Genomic DNA, 19430 nt, shown 5'->3' with positions numbered 1-19430 from the left:
AGAGTTGAGACTAGCAAAGAGACCCCAGTTTAAATTAATTCCTAATTGCTCTCTTTCTCCCCTATATCTCTCGCATGTACTGTAAAGGGAGATACCTAGTCAGTGTCTCTGAAGCAGAGAGGTGCAGGGGGCTGCCTTAATCAACATCCTCATCTTCGGCGCCCGAGGAACAGTGGGTTAACTGCCTTGCTCAGGGGCAGAATGACAGATTTTAACCTCGTCATTTCAGGGATTCAATCCAGCAACCTTTCGGTTACTGGCCCAACGCTCCTACCCGCCAGGCTATCCGCAGTACATACGCACATTGTTATTGTAGACAGGACATGTTAAATGACTCAGGTTTTTAAGAAATGTGCTCATATTACTCACTTACGTCATCTCAATAGCGGCAGCAACAGCATGCTCATTACCTGCATGTTGTGCACAGGGCCTCTGGAGGACAACCCTCTGACATCATGGTCGTCTATGTTTAATTGTAATGAATAACATTATAGCCTTGCCTTGGAAAATATATGAATTCCAGATACATTTCATGTTGAACAGGTCTGTATGGCCTGTACAGTGGCGTCATTGCTTATAGCCTATATAATGCCTCTTGAAGGTGAATTTATACTAGTGGAACAACAGGATTTGTCATTAGAGACCCGTGATTAATGCCAAGTGGATCTTGAACGTAATGAGCCATTGAATCTGATTCTGTGTCAGAGCCAATGAAGGAAATGACTCACTGCACACTAGACTGGCATTTCCTACCAATCAAAGGAGCTCAGTGAGGCCCGTCTTATATAAGACAGCAAGGAGACTTCAAATGATATCTTTCCTAAGCACAGGAGACTGGGTTTTGTTGTTTCCTGAAAATGCAACTGCTTGGTTTTCAACTTGATTCTCCTCTAAAGGGAAGATGGTGTAGTGAAAGATGTCAAAACAGTCTAACCTTGTCCTTTGTGTTGTCTGTTAAGACACCTCACATCCTCCTCCAATCCGTGGAAATGGCTAGAAATAGAGGCATGTAGGTCTGAAGAGGAGTGCGCTGTAATGGCATCCAGGGTGTATGTGTGGGGGAGGGGGTTTGGTCGCCATTAGAGGGGATGATGCCCTGCTTCTGGTATGAGTCATGTGACCTCTCTCTTGTCATGAGTGTGGCGCTCTCAGCTTTGTTTCGTGCTCAGAGTGAGAGATAGAGAGAGAGAGCGAGCAAGCCCGGGTGCTGTTGGTGTGGAGCCCTCCCCATTTCCCCCTCCTCTCCCTCCTGTCAGTCCCCTCTCTGCATATGGCTCCTCAGAGACACAGAGAGAGAGGAGACATCACAGAGCCCATCATGATGCTGTCATCGCCCCCTCTCCTTCAGAGCCCCCTAATCTGGAACACATCTTACTGCCATGTCGTAGGTGTATGAAACCATCCACTGTTTTGTCATACACAAGAAAAAATGTTTGCTGTAAGTAGCTCCTTTGTGTACTGTACTGTATGCACATGCTGCACTGTAGTAGCACATACTATACTGTAGTAGCACATACTGTACTGTAGTAGCACATGCTGCACTGTAGTAGCACATACTATACTGTAGTAGCACATACTGTACTGTAGTAGCACATACTGTACTGTAGTAGCACATACTATACTGTAGTAGCACATACTGTTCTGTAGCAGCACATACTATACTGTAGTAGCATATACTATACTGTAGTAGCACTTACTGTATTATAGTAGCACATACTATACTGTAGTAGCACATACTGTACTGTAGTAGCACATACTATACTGTAGTAGCATGTACTATACTGTATTTGCACATACTGTATTGAAGTAACACATACTATACTGTAGTACCACATACTGTATTGTATTAGCACATACTATACTGTAGAGGTACATACTGTATTGTAGTAGCACATACTATACTGTAGTAGCACATACTGTATTGTCGTAGCACATACTGTACACATACCGTAGCACATGCTTCTACACCTGCATTGCTTGCTGTTTGGGGTTTTAGGCTGGGTTTCTGTACAGCACTTTGAGATATCAGCTGATGTACGAAGGGCTATATGAATACATTTGATTTGATTTGATTTAGTAGCACATACTGTATTGTTGTAGCACATACTGTACTGTAGTAGCACATACTATACTGTAGTAGCACATACTATACTGTAGTAGCACATACTATACTGTAGTAGTACATACTGTACTGTAGTAGCACATACTATACTGTAGTAGCACATACTGTATTGTCGTAGCACATATTGTATTGTAGTATCACATACTATACTGTAGTAGCACATACTGTATTGTATTAGAACATACTGTATTGTATTAGAACATACTATACTGTAGTAGCACATACTATACTGTAGTAGTACATACTGTATTGTATTAGAACATACTATACTGTAGTAGTACATACTGTATTGTAGTATCACATACTATACTGTAGTAGTACATACTGTATTGTATTAGAACATACTATACTGTAGTAGCACATACTATACTGTAGTAGTACATACTGTTTTGTATTAGAACATACTGTACTGTAGTAGCACATACTATACTGTAGTAGCACATACTGTACTGTTGTAGCACATACTATGCTGTAGTAACACATATTGTACTGTAGTAACATATATTGTATTGTAGTAATATATACTGTACTGTAGTAATACATACTGTTCTGTAGTAGTACATTGCATTGAATTCAAATTGGCTGTGTGCAGGTGTGTGTGCGTGCTTGTGTACATACATTTATTTTTTATTTTTTATTTTTTTATTTCACCTTTATTTAACCAGGTCGGCTAGTTGAGAACAAGTTCTCATTTGCAACTGCGACCTGGCCAAGATAAAGCATAGCAGTGTGAACAGACAACACAGAGTTACACATGGAGTAAACAATTAACAAGTCAATGATGCAGTAGAAAAAAGGAGAGTCTATATATACATTGTGTGCAAAAGGCATGAGGAGGTAGGCGAATAATTACAATTTTGCAGATTAACACTGGAGTGATAAATGATCAGATGGTCATGTACAGGTAGAGATATTGGTGTGCAAAAGAGCATAAAATAAAATAAATAAAAACAGTATGGGGATGAGGTAGGTAAAAATGGGTGGGCTATTTACCGATAGACTATGTACAGCTGCAGCGATCGGTTAGCTGCTCAGATAGCAGATGTTTGAAGTTGGTGAGGGAGATAAAAGTCTCCAACTTCAGCGATTTTTGCAATTCGTTCCAGTCACAGGCATCAGAGAACTACACATGCGTGCGTACATACATTGTGTTTGTGTATGTGTGTATGTGCATGCGTGTATATACATTGTAGTTAAAAATGATTGACACCCTTGTTAAAGATTAGCAATAATAACTCTATAAAATACATAATTCAAATACGGAGCTTTATTGTATGCAAAAAAATGGTCTATTATTTTATACAAGTACAATTGCTCAGAGAAAGAGGTTATTTTTGATATGTTTTTTTTTCTCATAAAGGTTAAAAGTATTAACACATTCATATAAATAAACTAGTCAACATTTTAGTATTTGGTCCCATATTCCTAGCACGCAATGACTACATCAAGGTTGTGACTTGTTGGATGCATTTGTAGTTTGTTTTGGCGGTGTTTCGGATTATGTTTTGCCCAATAGGAATTGAAGACTAAATTATGTATTGTGTCGCTTTGGAGTTATTGTAAATCAGAAAAGAAGATGTTTCTGAACACTTACATTAATGTGGATGGCAATCATGAATTAATCGGGGTCAAAGATCATTCCCCCAAGACGTGCCAACCTCTCACCATTACCGATAACAGGGGAGGTTAGAATGTCTTGGAGGTATGATCTTTGAGCCTCTGTAACTTTCTCACTCAGAATTATTATATTATTGCTTGTCTTTATCAAGGATGTCAATCATTCCAGACCCCACTGCATGTACAGAATATGTAACGTTTCAACCGTGATGTGTGAAGTGTAGAGCCGAGAACTGACTCCTCTCCAGCCTCATTAGTGTTAATCAGTGCCACTCAGATCTGTGTTAGTGCTTCGGGAGAATGAGTTGTGGTAAAGCCCCTGGAGTCAGCTCTGTTGACGGGTGTCGGGAAACTCACCTCACTCGCTTTTTGATCTGTGCAGGAGTGTTAGTTACAAAGCCGGTTAGCTGCGTCGGTTAGCGAAAAGAGCTATGGTTGAAAAAAACGAACCTTGAAAAAAGAAAAAGAGCTTTTGCATCCCTCAGCAATTCGAATCAGAACGCGACCATAGCCAGCTATTTTGTGGTGCGTGCGTGAGTGTGTGTGTGTATATATCCCTTGTATTTTCCTTTCCCCACTGCGAAACAGACAGTCTGAAATGGAAGCAAGGCGAATGCCCATTCCAGGGTTAGAAATAGCATGTTTGAATTGTTATGAACCTTGCAACCACATCTGGAGACATTATTCTTGGAAGACAGGTCATCATCCTGCCAAGCCAACTGAGAAATGTTTGGTGGAAAAAAAGAAACAATAATTAGGGCTGGCCACTCAGACAACCACTGTAAATGTCTGGACAGGGGATCCCCGCATGGAAAACATATGATATCCTAGCCTGGAATGATGTCTGGTGTAGTAACATTTGTTTTTTATACCTGGAGAGGTAACAGCCAGTACTCTATCCCTCAGGTAGTTGATGACTACATGGTGTGGACTGTAGAAGAACCTGGACATGCGTGGCATTTCACTACCCTTGCGGTACAGCAGAGTAGCTTTTTCCTCCGTCTGAGATCCAGAGTGTCCACAGCACACCCGGGTCCACGTCCATTTGCGAGACAGGATTCCCATTTTCAACAGAGACATTTCCATTTGCCAGGGGAGAAGTCTCCATTCTCACCAGTAATGTCGGCCCCCCCCCCCTCTATGGCGAGGCGGTGTGTTGGAGTCGTGTTACCGATATTATATTTGCCTGTCTGAGTGAGAGCCAAGACTCTTTCAAATGCGGCAAGGTGTCAGAAGGTTAAGGAATGCACGGTCTGGCTGGTCACAAGGGACTCAATTTAATGTGACTGATCGCTACATGTACACAAAGTGGTCTGTCTTCCACGTGAACAACCAGGAATGAAGTAGGGGTTGTCGGGTAAGCAAACTCAGGGGTTGAAAGAGTGATATGACTTCTCTGCGGGAAGATAGTTTCATGCCTATCAATCACCAGGGGGTGAGCAGAGAGGAAAGTCGGGCTGGCACTGACTTCATGCAAATGCGCAGCCGGTTCCCAGTGCAGGACTTCTTAGGATGATGATGTGTTTTGAAAGAACTATATAGTCACGCAGTAGTTCTGATTTAGTCATGTTTTAGCTTTACGTTAGTGGCCAGCGCTGCGGAAGTGAAGAGTCATTATGTGATGGAAAACAGCCTGGCAGGCACTATCTGTGTTCATCGCTTGGTTTCTATAGTGATTGAAAATGGTTTCAGTTGATCATTTACATTGTTCTTCGTTCATTTCCTATTTCATAGTCACTCGAGACGGAACGTTCGTCCAAACGTGCCGTTGTTTGAGTGCAAAAAAAGATCCCCTTTTGCAGATTCTCACCGCACTGTGTATGTGGACAACTGATAACATTGAAACGCATAAATGCTTGACCGTATGCATTTCTTCCCTGCCAAATCTCAGCCTTCTGATGGCTTAAAGCAACAGGAACAACTGCATTCCCTCACACAGTTTACACAGCGGTGGTGAGGAGGCTGGAGTTGTGTTTGTGTAGCGGGTGTTCGCTCCTCTCCCTGTCGAGACTCGTGTTACTCTGTGCCGAGTGTGCTCTAGTGCCACTCATCGTCGCGATCCCTCCCAACCTGGATAGATTACCAGCATGTGGCCTTTTCTTCTTGCTGCCTGTGTGAAAGGACGACACCCTTGAGACTAAGCCTTCTGTTGTGCTATGTCAGTGTCTGTGTGCAGTGAGGTATGCAAGCCATTTTTCTGTTTGCACTGTGGCGTGCGTGCGTGCGTGTGTTTGCTTGGGAGTATGAGGAGGTCAGGATTGGGTTGTGTGTGGGGTTGTCTACAGGAGTCTACGTGGAGGTGTGTGTGTGTGTGGACGGGGGAGGATTGTATTATTGCTTGTGTGTTTGCATGCACGGGTGTATATGAGAGGGAATGTGTTAAGTGCCTGTGACTCAAGTGTGTGTGTGTGTGTGTGTGTGTGTGTGTGTGTGTGTGTGTGTGTGTGTGTGTGTGTGTGTGTGCATGTGTGTGTGTGTGTGCATGTGTGTGCGTGTGTGTGTGTGTGTGTTGATGCTAGACCAGGGAAGGGGGAAGTGAGAGGGTAGAGCTGAATGCTGAGCTAAGCGGAGGCGGTTTAATCTCGTCGTGGTGCAAGTGTTGAATCATGGGGTTGACTGTGTTTGGGGCTGGTGGGGTGGGATGAGGCTGTGCAAGGAGAGGGCCACTGATGTCAGCCCTGCAGTATGCGCAAGCTCACCGACAGGGCCCGCCGCATTATGCTGAAAGCTGACCCCCCCCCCTGTTGTGCTTCTATTTCCAGGGCGTGAGCGGAATGTCCGTGGATGAGAAGCCTGAAGCCCCCATGTACGTGTATGAGTCGACGGTTCATTGTACCAATATCCTCCTGTGCCTGAACGACCAGCGGAAGCAGGATATCCTGTGCGATGTGACTGTCCTGGTGGAGGGCAAGGAGTTCCGCGGCCACAAGGCCGTGCTGGCCGCCTGCTCAGAGTACTTCTCGCAGGCTCTGGTTCGACAGGCCGAGAATGGCTTGTTCCTCAGCCTACCTGGAGAGGTACGTATCTACTGTATAAAAACCCTGTGCGTTCAGAAGAACCTCTTCGTTTCCACACCTGGTCAAACACACAGTTAGATATTCCCTCCAATCAGGTTCTTTTATCGTCGGCCCATTTTTATCACTAGTCACTTGATAACTTCTCATTCCAATACTGAAACTCACTTTGCCGTGAACGGTGTCAAGGGGAATGGTATCGAGATGAATGGTGTCAGCCAGGCAGGAAACAAGTTAACATACGTGGTTTAATTGAATCTGTGAGGTCTAGTAGCTGAAGGCGAGAGAGTGAGATAGGGAGGTGTGCTAGCGACGGTGCTAGTAGATAATGTAGAGACATGATTAGCAATTATCACCTTTCCCTCAGCTCACTGCTCTCTTCAGCTCCTCAGCTCTCTGTCGCAGGTAGAGTCCTCTCCCTCACACAGCCAACACTCGGCTTCCTCTTCCCAGCGCCCCTGTCATTCCAGCCTCCAGTCATTCACTCATAGATGTGTCATGGAGTGATTCAAGTTCTCCACAGATGTATTTATTTAACACACTTACACGTCACATGCCGTACAAACATGTGGTGCGCGGAACTGGGGCACACACCACAGGTTTATAACATGAACGCCTGTCAAATGGCTTCCGCTGCGGAGATCTCTCCTGAAAGATCAATCCGTTCCTGCCTCACGTACAATGAGCATCAGGTGTTGAGTGAGTTACTATCAGTTACTCCTGCGAATGCCCCCCCCCCCCCCCCCCCCCCCCCGACACACGCCGAAGCAGAATCCCTTTCATTCACACTTTCTGCGTTATGCATAATGCATGAGCAGCTGTGTATTTCAGGTGTGAGCGTGTGTGGAAAGTGACATGTTTCTGAAAGAGCCTGGTTGAAAGTAGTGCACTATATAGGGAATAGGGTGCCATTTGGGGCTCATCCAATATTTCTCTCACACCGCCACTGTCCCAACATGTAGGGAAGGTCATTTCATTGATGTCACCAATCAAGTTTTAAGGTCCTCTGTCACCCGCGTCTTTATGGTCCGTGACTCACAGGCGCTGACACATTTGCCTTATGGCCACTCTCGCCCCACCGATTTGTGTCGGCAACAATGCAGCACCGACCAACCTTTAGCTCACTAGGCCTCCTTGATACTGGTGGGTCTGGCTCCAGTCAGAGAGATCGAGAGGGGCTGTGTTCCCCAGCACTACCGAAGGCTGCCACCTATGTGCAACAAAGGGCAACTAACCGAGGAGGCCTTGATGATCACCGCTGGCAGGCAGGCAGGCAGGTGCAGAGAGAGAGAGAGAGAGAGAGAGAGAGAGAGAGAGAGAGAGAGAGAGAGAGAGAGAGAGAGAGAGAAAAACACACTGCAGATGAAATGTGAAACAAAGACCATTGCGGGGGCTATGACGCTATCCTCTCCTCCCCCGAACTGTATCACTCCTCGCTCCTCCCAGATGACCTTGTCAGTCCGAAGTCGCCGGTGCTGCAACCGGTTAGTGACCTCATCATCCATTTAATGTCATAGCCGTTTCAGAGAGCGAGAGAGAGAGACGGGGCCCGTTCGTCAAGGTCTTTGTTCGTGATCAGATCACGAAAGTAGAACAATCAAGTCTTGTCTCCTTTAAGTCCTTAGCCAAGCAAGAGCAAACAAACAGAGGACACTTGGTTTGCATTGGATGATAGAAGGCTACACTCACAGGGTCACATTAGAGCATTCCTCCACATCACAGAACAGGGCCAGAACAAAGGGCTATTCATAGACGGACCAGTATGATGTAATATGAGATCGAATGAAGGAGAGGCGTTTCAGAGAGTCGTCCGTCCGTCATCGTCATCCCCCCCAGCTGGAGAAGAGTGGTCATCACGCCACCGCGGGCAGCAGTGCGGCTACGGAGCGAGTCCGCGTTGATCAGTTCAGAGCTGCTCTCCTACATGATGAAACTGGGCGTAAGTGTAATGTCTGACTGGATCCCCGGCTCGCACCACCTCACTGGAGCCCGGCTGGGAGGGTGTCAGTTTGACCTACTTGTCAGCACGTCCCCTTGGTTTCCTTATCGAAAATATATCCTCATAGTAAATATACAGCGACCGATGAAATATATTTGTGAGCAATACCGCTGTAGGGGTGATTTGATTATTATTAGTGAATTTGCATTAGGATTCTAATGCAGCGAATAATTGCACGGGATGCGGCGCAGGATTTGATAATGAAATCAATTCAATTCAAATATTCATTCATACACAGGCAAGCCGACTGACTTGCGCCATGCGTCCTTTGTACATTCCCATTTCACCACAGTATGGGAAAGCAGCTCTGACCAGGGTGAATAGACAGGAGAAGATTGATTGCAGATCCAGACTGATGGAGGAGGAAAGGGGGGAGGAGGGAGGAGGGCGGCCCCTTGCTGGACCGGTAGCCGTCTCTGGCCTCTGGTTTACTCAGCATGCATTGGGAGGGGTACCTTATACTGTATATAGTCCACTGCTTTTCACCAGGGCCAATAGGGGTCTGGTTCAAAGAGCAGTGGACTATGTAGGGCATAGTGTGACATTAAGGACGTACAGTACCTTCCCTTGTGATTCAGCAGAGGGGCAGTTGGTTGAAACCTCCAACCGCCTCCTGTTTGTCAGTTCCCTCAGTCATGACTCAGGCCCATTGGTGCGTATTTTTTAACTCCCTCTTCAGCAAAACAAAAAAATACAACCCCAGCCACACTGCTTCGATTGCAGTGATTTGGCAGTCTGTACTAAGTATCATTTTGAGCCCTGGTGAAGTGGGTTGGGAGGGAATGGCGGATGAGTGGCTGATGAGACAGGGAAATGTAATGTGCCTTGAGAGGTTTAGGGTTGGTGAGTGACATCCCCCCCTCCACAGACACTTGATTGGGTCGGCACCTGCAGAAGCCCGGCTAACTAATCTGAGGGACTCAGAGTGAGGTGGAAGCAGAGCAGCAACAGCATGGCTTTGCACAAACAGGGAGCCTAAGCAGGAGACTATCACACATTTACAGCTTATTAGACAGATGGCGGGAGCCGGGCTGTATCTCCAACTCAGTCTTCCCCATACTGACAGTGGGGGAAGAGTGGAAGAAGGGAGGAGGAGAGGGGAGTGAGAAAAGGAAGAGAGAGGAACAAGTACGCTAGCGATACCCCCTGGTGTAACTGCTGGCGCTAATGCCAAGCCCCCCTGGTCGTGGCAGGGGGTCTCCTCTCCGCCAGCACAAGGGCTCAGCGCTCAGCTGACAGTAAGTATATAGGCTCTTTGTCTGCCGTTTGAGCAGGCTGCTCTGAGAAGCACCTTGAGCAGCTTATGTTTCCCTCCCAGCCTACTAGCCAGCCAGTCAGTCAGTCAACCAGCCAGCCAGTCAGTCCGGGACACCCGGTGAGAGCCTGCAGAGTGATCCCTGTGTGTTTTATAATGGCTGGATTTAACCCACGAGATCCCAGACAATTAACCACGGGCTGCGCTGTGTTTTCAATGTCTCATCTCAGACGCAGGGTGTCTCAAACGGGGGACGGCAGTAATGTTCTGCAGTTAGCCCGTTTGTATAGAAACAAAGCAGGATAGAGTGCAGCATCCTGAAGAGTAAAGACAGGGACAGTGTGTAAAGTCAGAGCTGAGCGTACTCCTAGCAAAGCTGCAGGGTCATGTCCTCCCCAGTGTCTCACCATGGACAGTAAACTACAAGAGGATTAAGCAGTGCAGTGTTTGATTTAATCCACACTGTCAAGGGAGGTTTACTGGGGCGGCAGGTAGCCTAGTGGTTAGAGCGTTGGACTAGTAAGGTTGCTAGATTGAATCCCCCGAGCTGACAAGGTAAACATCTGCCGTTCGGCCCCTGAACAAGGCAGTTAACCCAGTGTTCCTAGGCCGTCGTTGTAAATAAGAATTTGCTCTTAACTGACTCGCCAAGTTAAATAAAGGTCAAATAAAACTCTACGGTTACGGCTAAGCTGTGGCTAGACGTCGCGGTGTGTCCCAGTGTGGGAAAACAGATGAGACACTATGCATTCATTCACATTAGCCGTCAAATTGACTTTTTATGACTTTTGTATTTCCCTCCTGTTATTGGCATAGTAGCCTAAATGGATTCCCGAACAGACTGACCAATGGGCTTGGCTCTACTGCAGCAGTTCATTATCCCTGTGCTCCCTCCTCCACTCTCTCCCATCCCCATCCTACGACGACGGTAAATCGCATTGGCAGCCAACCCTCCATGCAGTATCTCCCTCCATTAGCGCTGTGCTGTGACTCATCGTCGTCGAGGTTACTCGGCAGAGCTGATATTAAAGCATCTAGCGGGTAGACTCTCCAGTGGAGATGGGAGTATTTATCTTCGGGCTCGGCGGCGGGCGGCCCGGGGAAGTACTCCATTGTCATGCCATGCAATGTCCTCATTAGGATGCATGACATGCAGGAATTCACTGGAGTGCATTTGCATAAATTAACCATCTCAACTTCAGAGAGGGGTGAAAGGCTGATGTAAGAACAGGGAGAGAGATAGACTGGAGGAAGAGGGCGTGTGAGAGCGAGAAAGAAAGACAAAGAAAGAAAAAGAGAGAGGGGCAGGATCGTATTCCACACTGCCTGTCTATGAAAGGATATTTGAAAAGGACTTCCCAAAAATGGCATGGGAATTGTCAGGGTTCTGTGATGCACTCTTGCTATAACTTCCTACTCTGTAATGGTATCGCCCCCCCCCGGTCCCCAGACACAGAGTAGGGCCAGATCCACCCAGTCCACAAGCCCACATTAGCATAATGGCCCAGATCTGTCACCTTGATTAATTTGTCCCTTTGTCTTAACTCATGCAATAAGTGCTGCTAACGGCCTGAAACGCTTCATATGTCAAAGTCGATCCACTAATGACCAGGAAATGCTCTTTATATCCTATATCCTTTGCTTTTTGTTCGTCCTTTAATTTATTCTAGTGTGGCTTTCCCTCTCTCCCTCTCTCTTTCTTTCTTTCTATCCCTCTCTTCTTTTTCTCTCTTTCTCCCCCTCCGGATCCCTCACGCTTGCCTTCGTTGGGCTACTGTGCTGGTTTCATCACTGGAGTAATCACGTATGGTGCAGGGCACACATAAAGAGGTGCTCCCGCAGGCAGCAGCTGCTGATACAAGCTGAAAATAGATCCCGGCGACGCTCAGCACTCCCCCCCCCCCCCAGCCCAGCAGCAGCTCCGTGTCTGTTTGTCAGCAGCCCTGATGCGGCGGGCCGGCCAAGTCCAGCCGACCAGCCTCATTTAAGCCCAAACCACTTTCACGTTTAAAGACGGCTGGTTGGATCTGCCCTATTTGTGGGTGTGTCAAAGGAAGGGAGGGGTGGACAGTGCGTGGCGAGGAGGCGCTCTCTCTCTCTCTCTCTCTCTTTCCATCTGTCTGCAGGGAGGTGTCTGTGTTCCTGTGTTGTGTGCACGCGTGTTTGCGCACACTGATGTGGCCGAGTGGTACCGCAGTGGTATAGTAGAGGTGCTGTGCTCATCAGTAGTGGCGAGTCCAGTCAAAGCCTCTTTCCTCCCACTGTGCACCGTACACAGGCACGCACGTATATCCTATAGTAAACATCTGCTTAGTGGAGGTGCTGTGCTCATCAGTAGTGGCGAGTCCAGTCAAACCTCTTTCCTCCCACTGTGCACCGTACACAGGCACGCACGTATATCCTATAGTAAACATCTGCTTAGTGGAGGTGCTGTGCTCATCAGTAGTGGCGAGTCCAGTCAAACCTCTTTCCTCCCACTGTGCACCGTACACAGGCACGCACGTATATCCTATAGTAAACATCTGCTTAGTGGAGGTGCTGTGCTCATCAGTAGTGGCGAGTCCAGTCAAACCTCTTTCCTCCCACTGTGCACCGTACACAGGCATGCACTTATATCCTATAGTAAACATCTGCTTAGTGGAGGTATTTTATAAGATCCTTAGTATACATAAGAAATGTTGAACAAATGTTGAATTATACTGTATAACGATGCCACATAGTGTTTTGGGCAGGTTGTCCGTAGTTCAAATGAGGATATACATTGAGTTGTTGTGTGGCATAACTGAAAGCATCCACTGTAAGTTGTGTATTCACAGAATAGTGTGTAACATCAGGATACTCTCCCCCTACCTGTTTATTTGGACTGTAAAGCTAAAAGATTTCATTTGGCTCTCTACATTTTGGATTTGAGATTAAATATTTTATATGAGGTGACAGTACAGAATGTCACCTTATATTTGAGGGTAATTTCCATACATGTCTGTTTTACCGTTGAGAAATCAATGCACTTTAGGTATCTAGTCCCCCCATTTGAAGGTGTATTTGGACAAATCCCAGTCAAACGTTTTGTATTTGGTCCCATATTCCCAGCATGCAACATCAACATCATGCAACAACTACATCAAGGTTGTGACTGCAAACTTGTTGGATGCATTTGCAGATTGTTTTGGATGTGTTTCCGATTATTTTGTGCCCAATAGAGAGGAATGATAAGTAATGTATTGTATAATTTTTGGAGTCACTTTTATTGTAAATAGGAATAGAATATGTTTTCTGAACACTTCTACATCAACGTGGACGCTACCATGATTAAGTGATAATGGCCGACAAGCCGGTGTTTGGGGGATATATTGTCACGGGTGTTGTTAGGTCCGAGACAAAGTCGACGGCAGTCAAACCGTGCCAATATATCCTCCAAACACCGGCTTCGACGGCATTATCACACAACGGGTTACCAATTTATTCAAATTATGATTTACATATATTCAAAACTGTATTTTTATGTATTTATTCATAAGATTTCGTCCTTCCACAAGAAATAGTCCTGACACAAATCTAGGGTTGCTACCCAAGCTGGCTGGTTGTTCGTTCTATCGGTCCGTTTGCCAGAGACACGACCCAGTCGTTCAGTCTTTTTGTTCTGTATCTTTGGACACAACCCAGTCGTTCGTTCTAAATGTTCCATTACTGTCTGGCAATGTTCTTATCCCTTGCTTGCTAGCTAGCCAACTATGGCTAATTTATACTCACATCAAACAGTGCATCCAGAATAACAACAGTAGCATTTGCATTTGTTTAAGCTGTTTTCTAGTGACATTTATTTGGATACATCCATAACAATGAGCTAATGAGGCGCGATTTCATCTGGCATAGAAAATGTGCTCTCTCGTCAGGACACTGTTGTTCAGAGGAGCTAGCCAACAACACAGCTAACACAATCACTTCCAGCACTGAAGCTGTAAAGACTGCAAACTATTTGCACTTCGTTTAGTTTTACCTGTTTTCTATTGATATTTCTTTGTATATATCTTTACAAATTATGCTGATTCATGATTTCAATTATCTGAGAAAAGCTGCCTGGTTGAATGTCTCATCCAGACTCCCGACACCTTCATTACTATGCAACAGCTGGAGATCAAATTTGAATATTGAAACTATGTTGCAAAGGACGTAGTGCTGGCAGCAAGGTCAAATCTCTGCTGTTGAAAACGAAATGTTAGTTTAAAAGATATGTGAGATAACGTCTAGATGATTTTTATAATGGAGTTCAAGTTTATAAATTGCCTGGCTGGGCTGATGAGTCAGTGGATTGCGCAGTCAAATGGAACAAAGTGAATAGGAATTTTAACGTCATAGATTTAGCCGGTGGTAACTTGTGGGATAAGTTTTAACCAATCAGCATTCAGGGTTACACCCACCCGTGTAAAATTACGGATAATCGTGAATGAATCGAGAATAATGATGAGTGAAAAAGTTACAGAGGCATAACTATCATGCCACCAAAACATGCTAAACATCCTTTAGGCTAAATCAAATCAAATAAGCCGGTAGCCGGCTAGTGACAGTGTCTAAGGTTCAGGGCAGGGTACTGGTCAGAGGCCGGCAGGTGGTGATTGCTTGAACAGTCTGATGGCCTAGAAGCTGTTTTTCAGTCTCTCGGTCCCAACTTTGATGCACCTGGACGGTCTCCACTTTCTAGATGGTAGCAGGGTGAACAGGTATCTTGATTATGTTCTTGGCCTTCCTGTGACACCGGGTGCTGTAGATGTCCTGGTGGGCAGGCAGTGTGTCCCCAGTGATGCGTTGGAATGACCACACTACCCTCTGGAGATCCCTGCTGTTGCGGGCGGTGCAAATAGCGTACCATGCGGTAATACTTGTGACATCTTCTAATGGGCGGGGTTAAATACATAAGGTGCATTCATTTCTAAACTGTGAAAACAGATATGTATGAAATACCCTCAAATAAAAGTTGACATGTGCCACTGTCGTTTCATATAATGAATTTGATCTCAAATCCAAAGGTTGGAATATAGAGTCAAATTAAACGTTTTAGTGTCACTGTCCAAGTAAATACGTAGGTGAGTGTATCTCGTGTTATTGTTTGATCAGGCCAAACCCTTTCGTAACCGGGACAACGCTGGCCCAATTATGCACCGCTCCATGGGTCTCCCGATCGCAACAGAGCCTGGACTCGAACCCAGAATCTCTAGTGGCACAGCTAGCAGTGCCTTAAGCCACTCGGGAGGCCCAATCTTGTGTATTTTAAACCCATTTAGAATAATCCCTCCAACACAATCAACACACATCTCAGTGATTTCATTCCTTCTGCTAGGAATGATTGAATGTCCTCAGGCTTTAAAAAAAAAAAAAATCCCCCTCTATGTTTGTATTTCCTTATATACACTGCCCAGTTGTTTTTCCAAAAGCAAATTTCTGTGGTTTGTGAGCTTCATTTCTGAGGAGGGAATATCCGGTTTTACTAGAAGGGTGCGCAGCCTCTACTGCTGACAGTGGGCAGCGGGGCAGTCTTCTCTCTCAGACATAGGGAATACCATTACACCTAGGGAATTCATCTTGTGTTGTTCCTACCAACAATGGAAAGCAAAAATAATCAGTAAACACTGGGCCTTTTCTCCCTGCTCATTAAAAACACATTGAGAGAGCCCGTTAAGTGTTACCGGGAACTTGACATCGCTCTGACAAAGAAAAGTGCTTTGCTGAACAATGCCGCTCCCCGATTCAAAGTGAAACCCTCGTAGTTGTGTTTGTGAGGACACCTTGCCTTGTGTAGTTTCACGTGGCATTCCTCGAGCCAGCCCCTAACAGAGGTGCGTTCGCCATCAGAAGCTGTAGTTAAACAGCACTGTGTGCTACTGTTGCCTGCGCAAGGGATGTGTCTCTCAAATTGAGCTTAACACTGGTTTCTCTCTACAGACACCAAACAGAATGGCATTAAACAGCTAGCTAGCCTGGCTCCGTCCTCCTGTCTCTCTGTCTTCAACAACAACCGTAGTAGAGGGCGGCCAAGCTTCTGCAGTCTCAGGAGTTTACCTAATTATCCAGCTAGTTTACTCCATATGGCTGCAGTAAAGATTAGCCACTGTCTTGCATAATCGTTAGGTTTTAGAGGCACTTCACCTCAGAGGGGCTGCAGGGGACTGAACCTGAAAGTGAGGCAGCAGCAGGAGCTGCAATCCATATGGTCCTACACTGTACGTCGACACCACACAAGACTAGAGGTGGGCGGAAACTGCCGGGGGAGAGCGATAGGCTACCGCCGGGCGGCAGGGCAGACAGACTGGTGGGCCAGTGGAATGTCAGTATGCCACAAGGGTTATTGTAATGAAAATGGGGAGTTGGACACAACATAAAATGGGAGTTGGACACAGCCAGCCAGCTAGCCCAGCACCACTGTTTTTTTTATTTATTTGCTAGGCTGTATAGAAAGTTCGGTGCTGACCCGATAAAAGATTAACTGGTACTTTTAAAGTGTTTGTTTATGGTCATTAGAGCTGTCGGGTTGTCTAACCACAGTCAGGGATCAGAACAATGGCAGTGCTGATGGTAATGCTGGCAATTTCCCTGTTTTTTCGCAGGTCACTGCCAGGGGATTCGCCCCATTGTTGCAGTTTGCCTACACTGCTAAGCTGTTACTCAGCAGAGAAAACATCCAGGAGGTCATCCGCTGTGCCGAATTCCTACGCATGCACAACCTGGAGGACTCGTGCTTTCGCTTCCTGGAGGCCCAGCTCCGCAGCGAGGAGGATGGCCTGCTGCTGTGCCGCAAGGTGGCGCCGGCTGAGGGGAACCACGAGCCTGAGGACGAGAGCATGCAGTCTGAGACGACAACAAAGGTTGCCTCCCCCCGGGCCCGGCGGCGCGCTGAATGCTTGGCCTCCTTGCGGCAAGCACCAGACGCGAACCCGCTAGCCATGGCGGTGCCCAGCGACTTCGCAGACGGACGGCTGGACTTCGACAGGCACGGAGCGTCGGACCTCCCTCGCTGCCCCAAATACAGGAAGTACCAGTGGGCCTGCAACAAGCACAATAACGACACCTCCTCACACACCAGTACCTCAGGTTTTCCAAGCACATTATTATTTAAGGAGACCAGCGGTGGCATCAGCGACGGGGCGGTCCGGGACCAGAGTAGGCCGCCGGTGGCTCAAATCAAAGTGGAGCCTCGGGCAGAGGAAGAGGCCATCTCGCTGTGCTTGTCAGGGGACGAGCAGGATGGCCATGACAAGGACGACGTGACAGCCATGGAATTGGACAGTGTCCCAGTGGTATCCCCCTCTTCCGTCAAGAGGAGCAAGTCCCCCACCTGCCTCCGCGCCTTCTTCAAGAAAGGAACGGACCTGCCAGGTCTGCCCAACGTGTCACAACAGCTATTCGCCAACAGACTCGCCAGCGTCTGCCCCGAAGACAAAGAAACCACTCAGGGAGATTTCAGGCCTTTCACTGCAGTGGAGCTGGGCCTGTCTGTTACATCCCCAAAGGTAGTGGACGGCTTCCCTCCGATGCTGTCGTCGCTGAAGTCCGCCTCCTGCGACGGCGTTTGCAAACAGGAAGTGGAGCTGGACCGCCGCAGTGTCATCTTTTCCTCCTCAGGGGCCTGCGACCGTCTGGGCACCCCGGCGCATTCCTACCCCGGTGGGAACTCTTTGGAGATGGAGCTCTCAGAGCACACGCCAAAGAGTCTGTGGGCTGGTGCCAGCCAGTCCCTCCCCACCTCACAGACCTACTCTCCCAGCAGCGCCCCCACCCTCGCTTCCACCACCACAGAGCCCCCGCCGCTCCTCTGCCACCTGCGGCCCAACACCAGCTGCCCAGTACCAATCAAGGTGTGCACGCGCTCGCCGCCCTCCGAGACCCGCACGCGGACCTCCAGCTCCTGCTCCTCCTACTCCTACGCGGAGGACGGGAGCGGCGGCTCACCCTGCAGCCTGCCCCAGTTTGAGTTCTCCTCCTCGCCGTGCTCCAACGTGGCGCTCCGCCTCGCCACCGACCAGCAGGACCAGGTCGTGATAGGGGGAGATGCCCTCTTCAACCAGGTGCGCCCCAAGATCAAGTGCGAGCAGTCGTACGGCACCAACTCCAGCGACGAGTCGGGATCCTTCTCCGAGGGTGACAGCGAGTCGTGCCGAGTCGAGCAGGGACCAGAGGTGAGTGAATTTAACACTATCACACTGCCTTCTCTCATGTTGTACACACTGCCTTCTCTCATGTTGTACACAATGCCTCACACACCCAGTCCCACCTTGGAGACAAATCATCATCTCACAGTGACCTTGCTCTCTGGGTCTGCATTCACAGTCATTAGATAATCATGTAATTGAAGCGGGAGTATTATTCTTTCAATAACAGATTTATAGCAACGCCACCGTGAACAGAACAGGGGCACAGATGCGCCTTGATAATGTTAATCGGCTTTACGCACTGTTTGAGATCTGTGTAATGAGTCTGAATAGGAGCGAGGGTCCAAACCGAACGCGCTCACTCGAACAGTCTGAGCCCACACGCACACACACAAACACACACACACACACACACACACACACACACACACACACACACACTCCCGAGGATGCGGTGGTCGTGTCGAGGGCTGTGATTGGTTGATCCTATGGACAGGGAAGCGCTGGTGTGTGTAGAAGGGCTAATAGACTGAGATGTAGACGGCCGGAGCTAGGGAGGAGTCCGGGTTCTCTCTAAGGCCCGGGGTCTGAAGGGGTTCTCCTGTGGCTTTATCTCTGTCCCCCTTAGCTGTCACGGGCTAAATAGCTGATATTTTCCCTCCACAAACCTGACATCTCTAATCCAATTCCACACAATCTGCATCTGCTAATTGTCGAGCCACCTCGCTTGGGCATGTACACTGTATACATGTATGCTGTGTCACCAATACACCTGCACTACTTGAAGGTGAAGATAGCCTTTGTTGTATTATAAACAAATATAGCTTATAATGTATGTGACAGACGCAAGGTAGGCCATGTTGTGTTACGCACAGCTTTAAAGCATATACGGTATGTTTGCGATAGCGATCAGACAACAACAGCGTAATGAAACAGGATGTAGTTGTATTGTGCACGTGGTTTGGTGGAGGGGGGGGGGGGGGCTGCTCCGCGTTGTGTCATGATGAGACTGCATCCTGCAGCGCCTGGCATGCTGCTGACAAGGATGGATGGCCAATCCCTTAATCATCCCCTAATCCATCTGGCCAGACAACCGATGTCCTCCAGGCTGACTGCAGAACAGCCCTGGTGTTGTTGTTGATGTTGTTGTTGTTTACTGTGAGATCACTAAGGATAAATAGAATACAGCCTAGTCAAGTGGACAATTATAATCAGGATGAAAGCGGTTTTGTTCCATCAAAAGGAAATGTAAAATGATCCTTTTTTTTCTTCATACAGAATG

General features: G+C 47.3%; 1 protein-coding gene across 3 annotated transcripts in view; it reads left to right on the top strand.

The window, feature by feature from the left end:
• LOC110522120 (transcription regulator protein BACH2) overlaps positions 1-19430 on the top strand; it is a 99152-nt gene that overhangs the window by 66255 nt on the left and 13467 nt on the right. For all 3 annotated transcript variants that reach the window (XM_021600244.3, XM_021600243.3, XM_036975670.2), the window contains exons 2-3: positions 6502-6756; positions 16607-18175. In XM_021600244.3, the coding sequence (XP_021455919.2) occupies positions 6514-6756; positions 16607-18175 (1812 nt within the window). In that variant the 5' untranslated portion in view covers positions 6502-6513. The remainder of the gene's footprint in view (positions 1-6501; positions 6757-16606; positions 18176-19430) is intronic.

The sequence above is a fragment of the Oncorhynchus mykiss genome, chromosome 4, assembly GCF_057628025.1.
Source record: "Oncorhynchus mykiss isolate SJ-2025 chromosome 4, ASM5762802v1, whole genome shotgun sequence".
In the NCBI taxonomy this organism is placed as follows: domain Eukaryota; kingdom Metazoa; phylum Chordata; class Actinopteri; order Salmoniformes; family Salmonidae; genus Oncorhynchus; species Oncorhynchus mykiss.
This window is presented reverse-complemented; position numbering and strand designations above follow the sequence as displayed.